Here is a 13,598-nt window from a genome sequence, read left to right on the forward strand (position 1 = left end):
TAACTTCACTCTCATACTGTGTAGTGTCACCAACATCATGTCACACATCATTAGCCTCCAGCTGGTTATACTACAGCAATACGTTTGGAAAAATATGATTTTGAATAATTTTGGTGAATTTGTATTGGAGAAATCATTCAATAACTTCACTCTCATACTGTGTAGTGTCACCAACATCATGTCACACATCAATGGGCTCCTGCTGGTTATACTACAGCAATAATTTTGAAAAAATATGATTTTGAATAATTTTGGTGAATTTGTATTGGAGAAATCATTCAATAACTTCACTCTCATACTGTGTAGTGTCACCAACATCATGTCACACATCAATGGGCTCCTGCTGGTTATACTACAGCAATAAGTTTGGAAAAATATGATTTTGAATAATTTTGGTGAATTTGTATTGGAGAAATCATTCAATAACTTCACTCTCATACTGTGTAGTGTCACCAACATCATGTCACACATCAATGGGCTCCTGCTGGTTATACTACAGCAATAATTTTGGAAAAATATGATTTTGAATAATTTTGGTGAATTTCTATTGGAGAAATCATTCAATAACTTCACTCTCATACTGTGTAGTGTCACCAAAATCATGTCACACATCAATGGGCTCCTGCTGGTTATACTACAGCAATAAGCTTGGGAAAAATATGATTTTGCATAATTTTGGTTAATTTTTATTTGGAAAGATATTCACTTGTCACCCTTAAGAGTGTATTACTATTAGTTCAACCACCAGGGGTCTCCTGCCGTTTATTATAAATGTGCCTTTGCCTAATCATGGGGAATTCAAATATAACTTTTATACTTACTGCACTCTTACTTACTGCTCGTTGGTCCACCGAAAACAGAATTATCTAGGAATATGGGCACTGCTTGTTGATTCACAGAAAACATAATTATCTAGTAATACGGGCACTAAGATAGTGCCCAGTAAAGAAGGAAATATCATTTGAAGCCAGTGGTAATCCTTAACAAGGGAATGTGTATTGGACAATAATGTCATGTATATTGGACAAAATTGGACAGAGAATTGTTTCGTATGCTTTGTAATGGAAACTGCAATCTTATATAAAACCCAATAACACAACCTTGGATCATTATTTTTTATTTTTCTTCTTCAAAACAATTTTGAGAGTTCCACAGATCCTAAAGGGTAAGAGGCACTATTTTGTGGTAGCCTTTCTTCCTCCGCTATTGGTGTAGAAAGTCAGATTAGTCCGGGGCATCAGCTCCTTCACAGAATACAAGGTCATTCTACAGTAGTATATAGGTCAAACCTCCCTTAGCCAGAAGGGAAGAGGTCTGCGGGCCACTTATCTCAGTAGTTTGCCTACCCGGGGTCTGGGGAGGGGGGGGGAGAGATCCCAATGAATAGAGCTTAGAGGAATATAAAAGGAAGTTATCCATAGAGAAGCTAAAATGTGCCTTTTCTCACTTTTCTTGGTGGATGAGTGGTGGTAGGGAGGCTGGCCTGGGTGTCTGGTGGCCAGGAGAGAGGCACCTGGGCAGGGTAGTGGTTGGGTGGTGGTAGGGGGGCTGGCCTGGGTGTCTGGTGGCCGGGAGAGAGGCACCTGGGCTGGGTAGTGGTTGGGTGGTGGTAGGGGGGCTGGCCTGGGTGTCTGGTGGCCGGGAGAGAGGCACCTGGGCTGGGTAGTGGTTGGGTGGTGGTAGGGGGGCTGGTCTGGGTGTCTGGTGGCCGGGAGAGAGGCACTTGGGCTGGGTAGTGGTTGGGTGGTGGTAGGGGGGCTGGCCTGGGTGTCTGGTGGCCGGGAGAGAGGCACTTGGGCTGGGTAGTGGTTGGGTGGTGGTAGGGGGGCTGGCCTGGGTGTGCATTTTGCCCATGTGTGCCTTAGGGGGACCTCACAGAGTTCAGTGTCAAATGTCGTGCTATTCGGCATCGCGCCACCCACCGATACCTCACACACACAATACCGGGCCGGAGTCCCAGCAAACTAGATTTCTAGTTGAATATAATTCCCAATAAAATTTCACCAAAATTACGCAAAAGGATATTTTTCCAAACTAAGTGCTGGAGTAGAACAAGCAGGAGACCCCTGGTGGTTGATATGATTGTGATGGTACTACACTCGTTGGACAAGCTTATATGCTTTGTCCAATCAAATTGCTGGCGCCGTTCAATGGCGACCCGGTTTTGCTCTCCGACTCTGAGAGCGAACCAAGCAGAAATTTCGCTCGTGATACTTGTACCATGAAGTGACAATAAAGTTAATCTATCTATCTATATTAGAGTGAAGTTATTGAATATTCTTCCAAATAGAAATACCTAAAAATGGCAAAAGTACATTTTCCAAACTAACTCTTGTAGTATACAGCCACTGGAGTCCTTTGATGTGTGACATGTTGGTGACACAACAGTGTATTATAGTGGAGTTATTGAATAATATTTTACATAGAAATCCAAACTAAGTATTGTAGTTTGACCAGCAAGGAAAGGCAAGGCAAGGCAAGCTGAGGCAAGGCAATTTTATTTATATGGCACAATTCATACCCACAGGCAATTCAAAGTGCTTTCCAAATGGACAGATACAAACACGAAAGAAGAACAGATAAAAAGTAATCAATCAAAAAAGTGCAATAAACAATGAAATAGGATAATGTCGTTTATTTGCTTAATATTGCATTTACTACCGTTTATTTTATGCTATGTGTGTGAGCGAGCTACTGTAACTTGTCCCAATTTCCCCCCGGGATCATTAAAGTCTTTCTGATTCTGATTCTGATTCTGAAAACAAATAAAAAAAATACCCCATGATTAGGCAAAGGCACATTTTATAATAAACAGCAGGAGACCCCTGGTGGTTGAACTGATAGTAATACACTCTTAAGGGTGACAAGTGAATATCTGTCCAAATACAAATTCACCAAAATTATGTAAAATCATATTTTTCCAAACGTGTTGGTGTAGTATAACCAGCTGGAGGCTATTGATGTGTGACATGATTTTGGTGACACTACACAGTATGAGAGTGAAGTTATTGCATGATTTGTCCAATAAAATTACACCAAAATTATTCAAAATCATATTTTTCCAAAATTATTGCTGTAGTATAACCAGCAGGAGCCCATTGATGTGTGACATGATGTTGGTGACACTACACAGTATGAGAGTGAAGTTATTGAATGATTTCTCCAATACAAATTCACCAAAATTATTCAAAATCATATTTTTTCAAAATTATTGCTGTAGTATAACCAGCAGGAGCCCATTGATGTGTGACATGATGTTGGTGACACTACACAGTATGAGAGTGAAGTTATTGAATGATTTCTCCAATACAAATTCACCAAAATTATTCAAAATCATATTTTTTCAAAATTATTGCTGTAGTATAACCAGCAGGAGCCCATTGATGTGTGACATGGTTTTGGTGACACTACACAGTATGAGAGTGAAGTTATTGCATGATTTGTCCAATAAAATTACACCAAAATTATTCAAAATCATATTTTTCCAAAATTATTGCTGTAGTATAACCAGCAGGAGCCCATTGATGTGTGACATGATGTTGGTGACACTACACAGTATGAGAGTGAAGTTATTGAATGATTTCTCCAATACAAATTCACCAAAATTATTCAAAATCATATTTTTTCAAAATTATTGCTGTAGTATAACCAGCAGGAGCCCATTGATGTGTGACATGATGTTGGTGACACTACACAGTATGAGAGTGAAGTTATTGAATGATTTCTCCAATACAAATTCACCAAAATTATTCAAAATCATATTTTTCCAAACGTATTGCTGTAGTATAACCAGCTGGAGGCTATTGATGTGTGACATGATGTTGGTGACACTACACAGTATGAGAGTGAAGTTATTGAATGATTTCTCCAATACAAATTCACCAAAATTATTCAAAATCATATTTTTTCAAAATTATTGCTGTAGTATAACCAGCAGGAGCCCATTGATGTGTGACATGATGTTGGTGACACTACACAGTATGAGAGTGAAGTTATTGAATGATTTCTCCCATACAAATTCACAGAAATTATTAAAAATCATATTTTTCCAAAATTATTGCTGTAGTATAACCAGCAGGAGCCCATTGATGTGTGACATGGTTTTGGTGACACTACACAGCATAAGAGTGAAGTTATTGAATGATTTCTCCAATACAAATTCACCAAAATTATTCAAAATCATATTTTTCCAAACATATTGCTGTAGTATAACCAGCAGGAGCCCATTGATGTGTGACATGATTTTGGTGACACTACACAGTATGAGAGTGAAGTTATTGAATGATTTCTCCCATACAAATTCACAGAAATTATTAAAAATCATATTTTTCCAAAATTATTGCTGTAGTATAACCAGCAGGAGCCCATTGATGTGTGACATGGTTTTGGTGACACTACACAGCATAAGAGTGAAGTTATTGAATGATTTCTCCAATACAAATTCACCAAAATTATTCAAAATCATATTTTTCCAAACATATTGCTGTAGTATAACCAGCAGGAGCCCATTGATGTGTGACATGATTTTGGTGACACTACACAGTATGAGAGTGAAGTTATTGAATGATTTCTCCAATAAAAATTAACCAAAATTATTCAAAATCATATTTTTCAAAACGTAGTGGTGTAGTATAACCAGCAGGAGGTCATTGATGTGTGACATGATTTTGGTGAAGCTACACTGTACAACAGTGAATTTATTGAATATTTTTGTAATCTGTGTTCTTTCTTTCTTTCTTTATTGGTTTATTGTGACGGGACAATGCACATTAATGGACATGTTCAGAAATACAGAAGCCTCTATATACAAAAACATGTAAATATGCCGGAGTTAGCTAATGCTAATTTACATCCGTTGTCCCCAATAAATATCAAAACAGTCACTCATTTCATTCATTCAACGCACAGACTGAAATATACATGTAACGTGTCATCGCAAAAGATACCACAGCATTACAGACATCAAAATTACAGCAAAACACAGACAGGATGTACGCAACAAACTGATATACCTGTAGCGTGTCATCGCAAGAGATACCACACATTACAGACATCAAAATTACAGCAAAACACAGACAGGATGTACATGCAGCATGTCAGTGCTAAAAGAAGAATACTACACCTTCCATTCGACAGGTTACAAGATAACAATACATAGAAACAATATGAAGGCTACTCTACTCTCTCTTAAGTGTTACACTTAAGTGGTGAAGTGCCTAGTGCAGGAAGAGAAGAAGATTTGGAAGGCAGCTATTAAGCTAGTGTTCACAAATTTGGTTTGTTTTAAGCCATATTTTGAGCTGGCTTTTGAATGCCGCAAAAGTGGGGCTTTCCCTAATAGCCATAGGAAGTGTGTTCCAGCTAGTGCTGCCATTGATCGACCAGGTGTTTTTTGAGAACGTGGATTTTCTAGCTTGGACTTCGCAGTCCCCCCTAGCTGCTGCCCTTGTGCTCAAATTTCTATTCTTCCTTCTAATGAACTCCCCTAGAGGAGGAGGAGCCAAGCCGTGTAAACATTTATAGATTAGACACGTGCTTTTAAATGTTCTAAAATTGTTAAAGCTAAGGAGCTGATATTTCTCTAGGATTTCACAGTGATGATGTGATTGTGGTTTTTTGTCAAACACCTTGATGGCTTTTTTATAGAGCTGTTCAAGGGGTTTGAGCACAGTGACACCAGCGAAGGACCAAACAGTGGAGCAGTAGTCTATGTGAGAGAGGATCATACAGTGGAGATAGGCTTTAGCCGCATCCGTTGTGATAAAGGGCCTAATTTGTTTGAAATTCTGTATGTTAAATCTAACTGTATTGGACACCTTTTTTACATGTTTTTTGAAAGTGAGGTTAGAGTCCAAAATAACTCCAAGGTACTTGAACTGTGGTACCAGTTCCAGTTCTTCTCTCTCCAGGAATACATAGGATCTGCTCAACTTATTTGGTCGCTTGGTGAACATCATACATACAGTTTTCTTTGTGTTGAGCATGAGACATGAGTCTCGTAACCATGCTTGTACCTGGGCCAATGCACTAGTTAGCTTGGATGCAGTTAACATGGCATCCTTACCATGCGCAATGATGGCTGCATCGTCAGCATACATCAGGACGCCTAATTCCTTACAAACATCTGGGAGGTCATTTATATATAAGGAGAACAGTAAAGGCCCTAAAATAGATCCTTGAGGGACACCGACATGATTGTTAAGGTAAGTAGATTTAACACCGTCAACAGAGACACACTGTGTTCTGTTTGAAAGATATGACTTGAACCATAACAAAGCATCCGCTGAGAAATTGAAATAAGAGAGTTTAGATAGTAGAACCTGATGGTTGACAGTGTCGAAAGCCTTCTTGAGGTCAAGAAATACAGTTCCTACACATGGATTTTTGTCTAAAAGGCACTTAACCCTTTCAGTGAAAAGGCAGTTCGCCGTTTCAGTGGAGTGGTTAGCCCGGAATCCAAACTGCATTGGATGTAACATGGAGGGGCCATTGTCAAGATGTGAAATCAATTGGCTCGCAATCCATTTCTCCGCGATCTTAGAGATGATTGGCAGGATGCTTATAGGCCGATAGTTGGCCACAAGCGTTTTGGACCCGGATTTAAAAATGGGTGCCACGGTAGCTACTTTCCATGATGATGGAACTGAATTTTGACTAATTGACTGATTGATCATGATGGTGATGGATGGTGTTGCACTTTGTGGACGGTCCCTAAGCACTCGCCTCACCGCCCGCAGCACATAGAGACCAATGTTATTTGTCCAGCTCGGAGGATCGCTCATTTAGGTGAAAATGAGGTTGTAGCTCGTTGTCTACCTTACTAAGATGGGAAAGAGGCCTTGTGTGTGCAGTACAAATGCTTCGTTTATGAGCTATTGATCCGGGAAGTGCGAATCTGTCAATATTTTTCCAACTTTAATAACAACACAGATTCATTGATCTTGGTAATGGCACACTGATTGCAGTGATTGACAAGCACATTTGAAAATGGCACTTCATATCAAAAAGGTTACCGACCCCTGCTCTACTGCAATACTGTATATTACCTCCCGTTAAATGGAATACTGTATGAGGCATGAGGAATATGTATTTATTATCAAATGCTCAAACCATTTCATGAGGACCCTACCCCTACCCTGGCTCTCCCTCCCCTGCACCCTCATCTCTCCTCCCCTGTTCTCTCCTCCTCCACATTTCCTATTTTCTCCCCACCTCCCCCCTCTCCTCCCTCCCTCCCTCCACCCTAGACCCTACCTCTACTCTACCTCCCCTGTACCCTTCCACCTCTCCTTCTCTGTTCTCTCCTCCTCTCTGTCCTCTCCCCTCTCTCACATTCCCACTGCTCTCCTTCCCCTGCGCCCTCCCACCTCTCCACATTTCCTATTTTCTCCCCACCTCCCCCCTCTCCTCCCTCCTCCCTCTCCCTCCCTCCTCCACTCTCCTGCTTTCTTCAAATGTTCAAATGTTATCTTTATTCTGTATATTCTTGTTACTGTGTGTTAGCTAGAATCAGCTAGACATACTTTCTGTGAAGCCCTCTGAGACATGCTTGTGAATTAGGGCTATATAAATAAACTTGACTTGACTTGACTTATGCAATCATTTTCTTATCGATTTTGAATAACAATCATCATTTGTGATATTTTAGGAGAAATTAATTGCTGTATGAATGCGAGTGGAGTATTAATTAATAACTCATTTCTGTAGCATTTCTAGTCAATTAAAAGTATTACCTTTTATTGAATAAAATCTGTGCAATCACAAGGTAAGAGTTGTTTTGTTTTTATTCAAGTGAAATTTTGTTAATATAAAATAAGACGTATCACTTGTTATAGAAAATGGCCCCATACATATATATATATACACACCCCGTTTTATGGAATGTGATCAACCTATCTTTAAAAAAATCCAATAAATAAATACACAAAACCTCAAGTGAATCGTATTGTAATCAATATTTATTTTGTATTTAATCCAAATAACAGTTTTAGCTGGAAACAGCTTGACTCACAGTCATACCTACATTCAGACTAAACCGCACGATGACCTCTGACAGCTCACATGCTGAAGCAGGCTAGAAGTTGACCTTTAGAGGCCTGGGGGTCATAAACTGTTTGATCATCTCATCCGTCACTTGCTTGCGTTTCTCTTGATGCTCGGCGATCATCGGCTGCAGAGTCTCAACCAACAACTTCTTCAGCTCTCCTGTCAGCAGAGCCCCGCTGGTGTAGTCCTGCAGAGAGGAGGGTGAGATGAACAGAATAGTGAGAAAGGGAGAGAATGTACAGTGGGGTGAGATTAGAAAAGATTCTCCATGGTGGGACATGTCCAAGGAATTTTGACAGTGGCCGTACTCTTGTTCCTCTTCAAAAGTTCACAGCACAAAGAGCAAATTCTGTCATTATTTAACTCTGCTGTCTTAGCAAATTCCAGGGTCAGTTATTCTTTACAGGATCTGTGCCTCGCCATTCTGTATGTGGTTAATGCTTAATAAGTTTCTTGTTTTGGTCCTTCTAGTCCACTGGTTCCCAAAGCTACTACATGCGGTACTTGAAAGAAGAATTGGGGAAAATGGAAAAATGGAAGCATAAATCTTGAAAATAAACCAAATGTTAAAATAAATCTGCTCAGGAGGCACTAATTGCAACTTTTTCGACCCCATTTTTATTTCGTTAAGTTATATTCTTCAAAAAATGGGTTATCCATTATTCCTTCATTGCATCATTATGCTATAGTTTTCTCTTGCCGTTTTCGAAGCAAGATGTTGTAGTCGGGTAAAGGGGGTACATGGATTCAGAAATCGGGGAGAGGGGGTGCCAAAAAAGTTTGAGAACCACTGTTGTAGTCCATTCACGCCGGGTAATGAACGACCATGGGGCGGCTGTGGCTCAGGAGGTAGAGCGCGTCGTCCACCAACCAGAAGGTCGGTGGCTCGATCCCCGGCATGTCGAAGTGTCCTTGGGCAAGACACAACCCCAAATCGCTCCTGATGGCTGTGCCAGCACCCTGCGTGGCAGCTTGCTGCCTTCGGTGTGTCAATGGGTGAATGTAGGCACATTGTAAAGCACTTTGGAGAAAAGTGCTATATGCAGTCCATTTGACCATTTACCATGCAGGAGAGGTAAATAGGATGTGTTTGTATGTTCAATTGATGGTATGTTTGCACTCTCCTCCTGAAGCTCAACACTACAGTCATTCCTGTCCCGTCCTGGTATGAAGGCCTTCTCAACTACCCACCTCCTTTGTGTTCCATGTCTCTACTCTGTCTCATCTCATCCCAATTATCCTCCCTCTCCACGCATCCAACATTCCAGACAGTTTTCTACTTTCATCCCGTTTCACTCCCATTTTCCTCCTCCCCTCTTCTAAGGCTACGTTCACACAGCAAACCTTAGCGCTCGAATCAGATTTTTTGATCTGGTCTGATTTTTTTTGTGTTGTTTCATCTGTTGTTTGCGGTTTAATTTACAAGTTATTGTGCAGTGGAAGCCAACGAATACAGGAGCAGATGATAGCGAGGAAGAGGAGAAAGAGAGCCAACATTTTAATAATGGCTTTCTGTGGAGCAATAGCTGCTACTTCTTGCTATTACTTATAAGGTCTAAAACCTCACTGTCCCTCCACTGATTAGCTCCCTCACAGCTGTCCTCCATGTTTGTAATCACAATCTGCCCGCTTGTTGGTCCTCCCTCCTCCCGCCAGCGCAGAATAGTGACGAATGTCGCTCTGGAATGACGTAAAAGTCACATTGAAGCATTAAGTCAGATATGGGCCAGATGTCTGTTCACACCGGAGTCACATTCCAAAACATCAGATTTGAATCTGATGGTTTTTCCACATTTAAAAGTAGCCCAGGTCGTCTTTAAAAAAGTCACTTTCAATGTGACTTGTACTGTTCACACAGTCATGAAAAAGAGTCACTTAGGGGAGGAAAAGATTAGATTCAAGCACTAAGGACGGCTGTGTGAACGTAGCCTATGTTCCCTCCTGTCTCACACTGCGCCTCCCACCTGTCTGATCTTCTCCAGTTGCTCGTCGTCCTCCAGGAAGAAGGTGAGGTACATGAAGGAGACGTCAACGTCCGGGTTCCCGCCGTGCTTCCTGTGCTCTTCCACGGTGTCATTGCCCCCGGAGAACGCGTGGCAGTTCACCTGGGTGCCACGACAAAACGACCAGGCTATCATTAGAAATAGTTCACACACACACACACACACACACACACACACACACACACACACACACACACATGCACGCACGCACACACACACACACATTGGGTGCAGATAAATGTACATTCACTCTTTCATCCTCCAGGTTTTGCACTCAGTTCAGCACCTATTGTCGAGGACTGGCGTGTGTGTGTGTGTGTGTGTGTGTGTGTGTGTGTTTTCGTCCTTTTCTAAGCACGCTTCACCTTGTCTTTGATCTGCTTGGGTGTGTCGGTGAGGAAGATGGAGGAGTTGGGCTTGCTGGCGCTCATCTTGGTCTGCGCCCCCTGCAGGGCGGGGAAGAAGGTGGAGTGCAGCAGGGCCGGCTTGGGGTAACCGATACTGGGAGCTACGTCACGGGTCATCCTGAAGTAGGGGTCCTGGGAGAGGTGGAGGGACAGACACAAGTTCACAGTCTGGTTTCATCATTTTCAGTGTACTTGGATTACTAGCATGGGCCAGTTCTTCCCATGTTAGACTATGGTGACACTGTTTACCGATCTGCATGCACAACTACTCTGCAGAAGCTTGATGTTATCTATCACTCAATGCTGAGGAAGGCTTGCGCCGAAACGTCCATTGTCTGAAACTGCTGCTTGAAGGTATTAAAAAACCCCAAAAGGATTTATTTTGAGTGCTGGCTTTTTTGTCCTTCTATCTATCACTCTGCCATCCGTTTTGCTACTAATGCCCACTTTCAGAACTCACCACTGCACTTTATATTCCTCTGTAAACTGGCCATCCCTACACACCCGTCATGAAATACACTGGTTCATGCTAATTTACAAAACTCTCCTTGGTCTGTCACCCCCCTACCTGTGTAGTTTGCTACAACACCTGTTCTGCTAACCTCATCCTGCTGAAAATCCCCAAAACTCATTCTGTAATCGTCGGTCATTCGTCATTTCATTCTGCTGTGCCCACAGACTGGAATGGCTTACAAAAAACACTAAAACTGGACAATTTCATCTCCAAGTCAGCTTTCAAAGACTCTATCATGGACATATTCACTGACACCTGCAACTGCTTCCTAAACTAACTCTATTCCCCTGCCTGTCTGCTCCGGTTGTTTGTTGTTGTTTTTTGCTCTGTCTGTCTGCTATGTTTTAACTGTGTTTTAACTTGTGTTTTAACTTGTCCTAACTTTGTATTTATTTTATCCCCTACCTCCTATCCCTCAAAAGGCTGTGCCTTTTGCCAGGTCGCCATTGTAAATAAGAATTTGTTCTTAATGACTTACCTGGTTGAATAAAGGTGAAATAAAATAAAATACTTTACCAATATAAGAGTGTCTGGCTTGACATTGCCATGGATACACTAAAATCCTAAATATGAAATCCTGAGTGGGACTGGCACTTCAAAACGGATAATGGCTGCGTTTCCCAAATAAGAAGCTTCTTAAGGAGTTAAGAAGGCTCCAAAGAAGTGTTTCCCAAACGCCTTCTTAACACATCGCTAAAGAAGGTTCTGTGAAAGGTGCTATATAAATCCACAACATTCTTATTATAAAAGGAATCCATTCTGATTAGAGGAATATAGCCTATGGTAAAACATTTAAAACACAAGTAAACATATTGCATAGAGGAGAGATTTTCAAGCGTTGCCCAATTTTAAACACTAAAGGGTGCATGAAAGAAAGGCAAAAGGGAAAAACACAACAGTGGACACTATATTATTATCTCCTTTTGCCTGACGCGACTTGATCTGTGAGTGTTTCATCGTTAAGAAGGTGTTAAGAATGCCCCAGACCCTTCTTACAAAACCTTCTTAACGAAAGATCATCTTAGGCTAAGAAGCAATTGGGAAACACGTTGGCTTCTTACGGGAGCCTTAAGAAGGGTCAAAGAAGCTTCTTAGCGCTAAGAAGCATTTGGGAAACCCAGCCAATGTAAATACGGTGAGTTGACTGAGATAATGGTGACATTTTGGGTTTGGTGGTGGTGTACACAGTCATTTGAGTCTGTAAGGCTGTGAATAATGTGAATCATTACGCGGTGTTATCCTGACCTGGTCTATGGCGCAGGGGATGAGACAGGGGACGTCTGTTCTGCCTCTGAAGATCTGAGGGAAAGAGTTACTGAAGGACGGAGCTGCCTGGATGGCCGGGAAGCTGATCTTTCCTGGAGAAGGAGCAGAGGGAACAGCTGTTACTGGTGCCCCACACACACTGCTGCCATGTTGCTCAGAACGTTATGGAGAATGAGCACGCCAAATATCAGCCAAGTATTTTGCTGCCTATTCAGCACTTTTGTTCTAATGTAATAATTTTGTTCTAATGTAATAACTGTGCTTTATCATTCTAATGAATGATAAAGCCCATAAGTATGTGTCTGTCATACCAATGCTGTCGCTGTCTGAAAAGCCAAAGATGCCTTTGACCTCGTTGAAAGTCACATGCTTCTGGATCTTCACCACGTTGCTGTAGAAATCCCGGGATGAACTGCGGAGAAAAGAAAACAGAAGAACAGAGAAAATAAGTTCAACAAAAATCAATGATTCACAATTAAACTGCTGTTGGAGGATCAAGATGGACAAACCCCCTATACGTGATCGAAATGATTGATTGTCTTTGTGTTTTTCGATTCCGTTTGCAAGTTGATTTTCAGCTTCAATTTTCATTTTTTTTTTTACAGTTTTTCATTCTTCAATTTAGATATTTGGCCATTTTCCATATTATATTAGAAAGGAAAAATTATTTTTCAATTATACTTCAGTAGCCCGATCCCCCTCCCCCCTTTCTCTTCTTTTCACTATGAGGACCAAGATGGACAGTAATGCACCCCCTCCCCTTTCTCTTCTTTCAATAAATACACATCTGATTACACCTATATGGACTATTACTATTTACTCATGAGTTATTACACTTATAAACTGGCCTCTTTACTCGTGAGTTATTACACATTTGCACAAGAGTCAAAAGACTTGCAGATGGACATTGCTATAATGGACTTCTAATGTCATTTGTATGAATTATTGCAAAAAAAGGAAGAAAAAAATAATTGCATTTTTTTTTGTATTGTATATCGGCTCCGTTTTGTTAATTGTCATGTTTGATTTATTCCATGACAATTAGGGGGCGGGATGATGGAGCCGAAATTATGATTTCTTTATATTGATTTTTGTCTTATTGAATTATGCATTAATATAATGAAATATGGGGAATGGGAATATAGTGTAGTGATCGAGTATTTTTTGTTTGATGGGATTATGTTTTTTATGTTGTGTTGCTAGATTGCTAGTTCCCTACGGGACATGAACGCACCAGAGAGACACCCGTCCGGGGATTGGGTGAGAGAGCTAGACAGGGGAAGTATGTGTGTGTGTGTGTGTGTGTGTGTGTGTGTGTGTGTGTGTGTGTGTGTGTGTGCGTGCGTGCGTGTGTTCGTCTGT

At 41.1% G+C, this 13,598-nt stretch overlaps 1 protein-coding gene across 1 annotated transcript in view; it reads right to left on the bottom strand.

Annotated features, from left to right (window-relative positions):
- Positions 1 to 8,074: 8,074 nt before the first annotated feature.
- The window catches only part of LOC310789155 (tryptophan--tRNA ligase, cytoplasmic-like), a gene marked incomplete at both ends in the record, with an annotated part of 10,721 nt that continues 5,197 nt past the window's right edge, over positions 8,075 to 13,598 (bottom strand). Inside the window, 5 exons of the mRNA XM_083650744.1 lie at positions 8,075 to 8,233; positions 10,011 to 10,151; positions 10,415 to 10,588; positions 12,216 to 12,328; positions 12,548 to 12,648. Of these exons, the coding sequence (XP_083506870.1) occupies positions 8,075 to 8,233; positions 10,011 to 10,151; positions 10,415 to 10,588; positions 12,216 to 12,328; positions 12,548 to 12,648 (688 nt within the window). The remainder of the gene's footprint in view (positions 8,234 to 10,010; positions 10,152 to 10,414; positions 10,589 to 12,215; positions 12,329 to 12,547; positions 12,649 to 13,598) is intronic.

This window comes from Poromitra crassiceps, assembly GCF_964638095.1.
Source record: "Poromitra crassiceps genome assembly, chromosome: 14".
NCBI lineage: Eukaryota > Metazoa > Chordata > Actinopteri > Beryciformes > Melamphaidae > Poromitra > Poromitra crassiceps.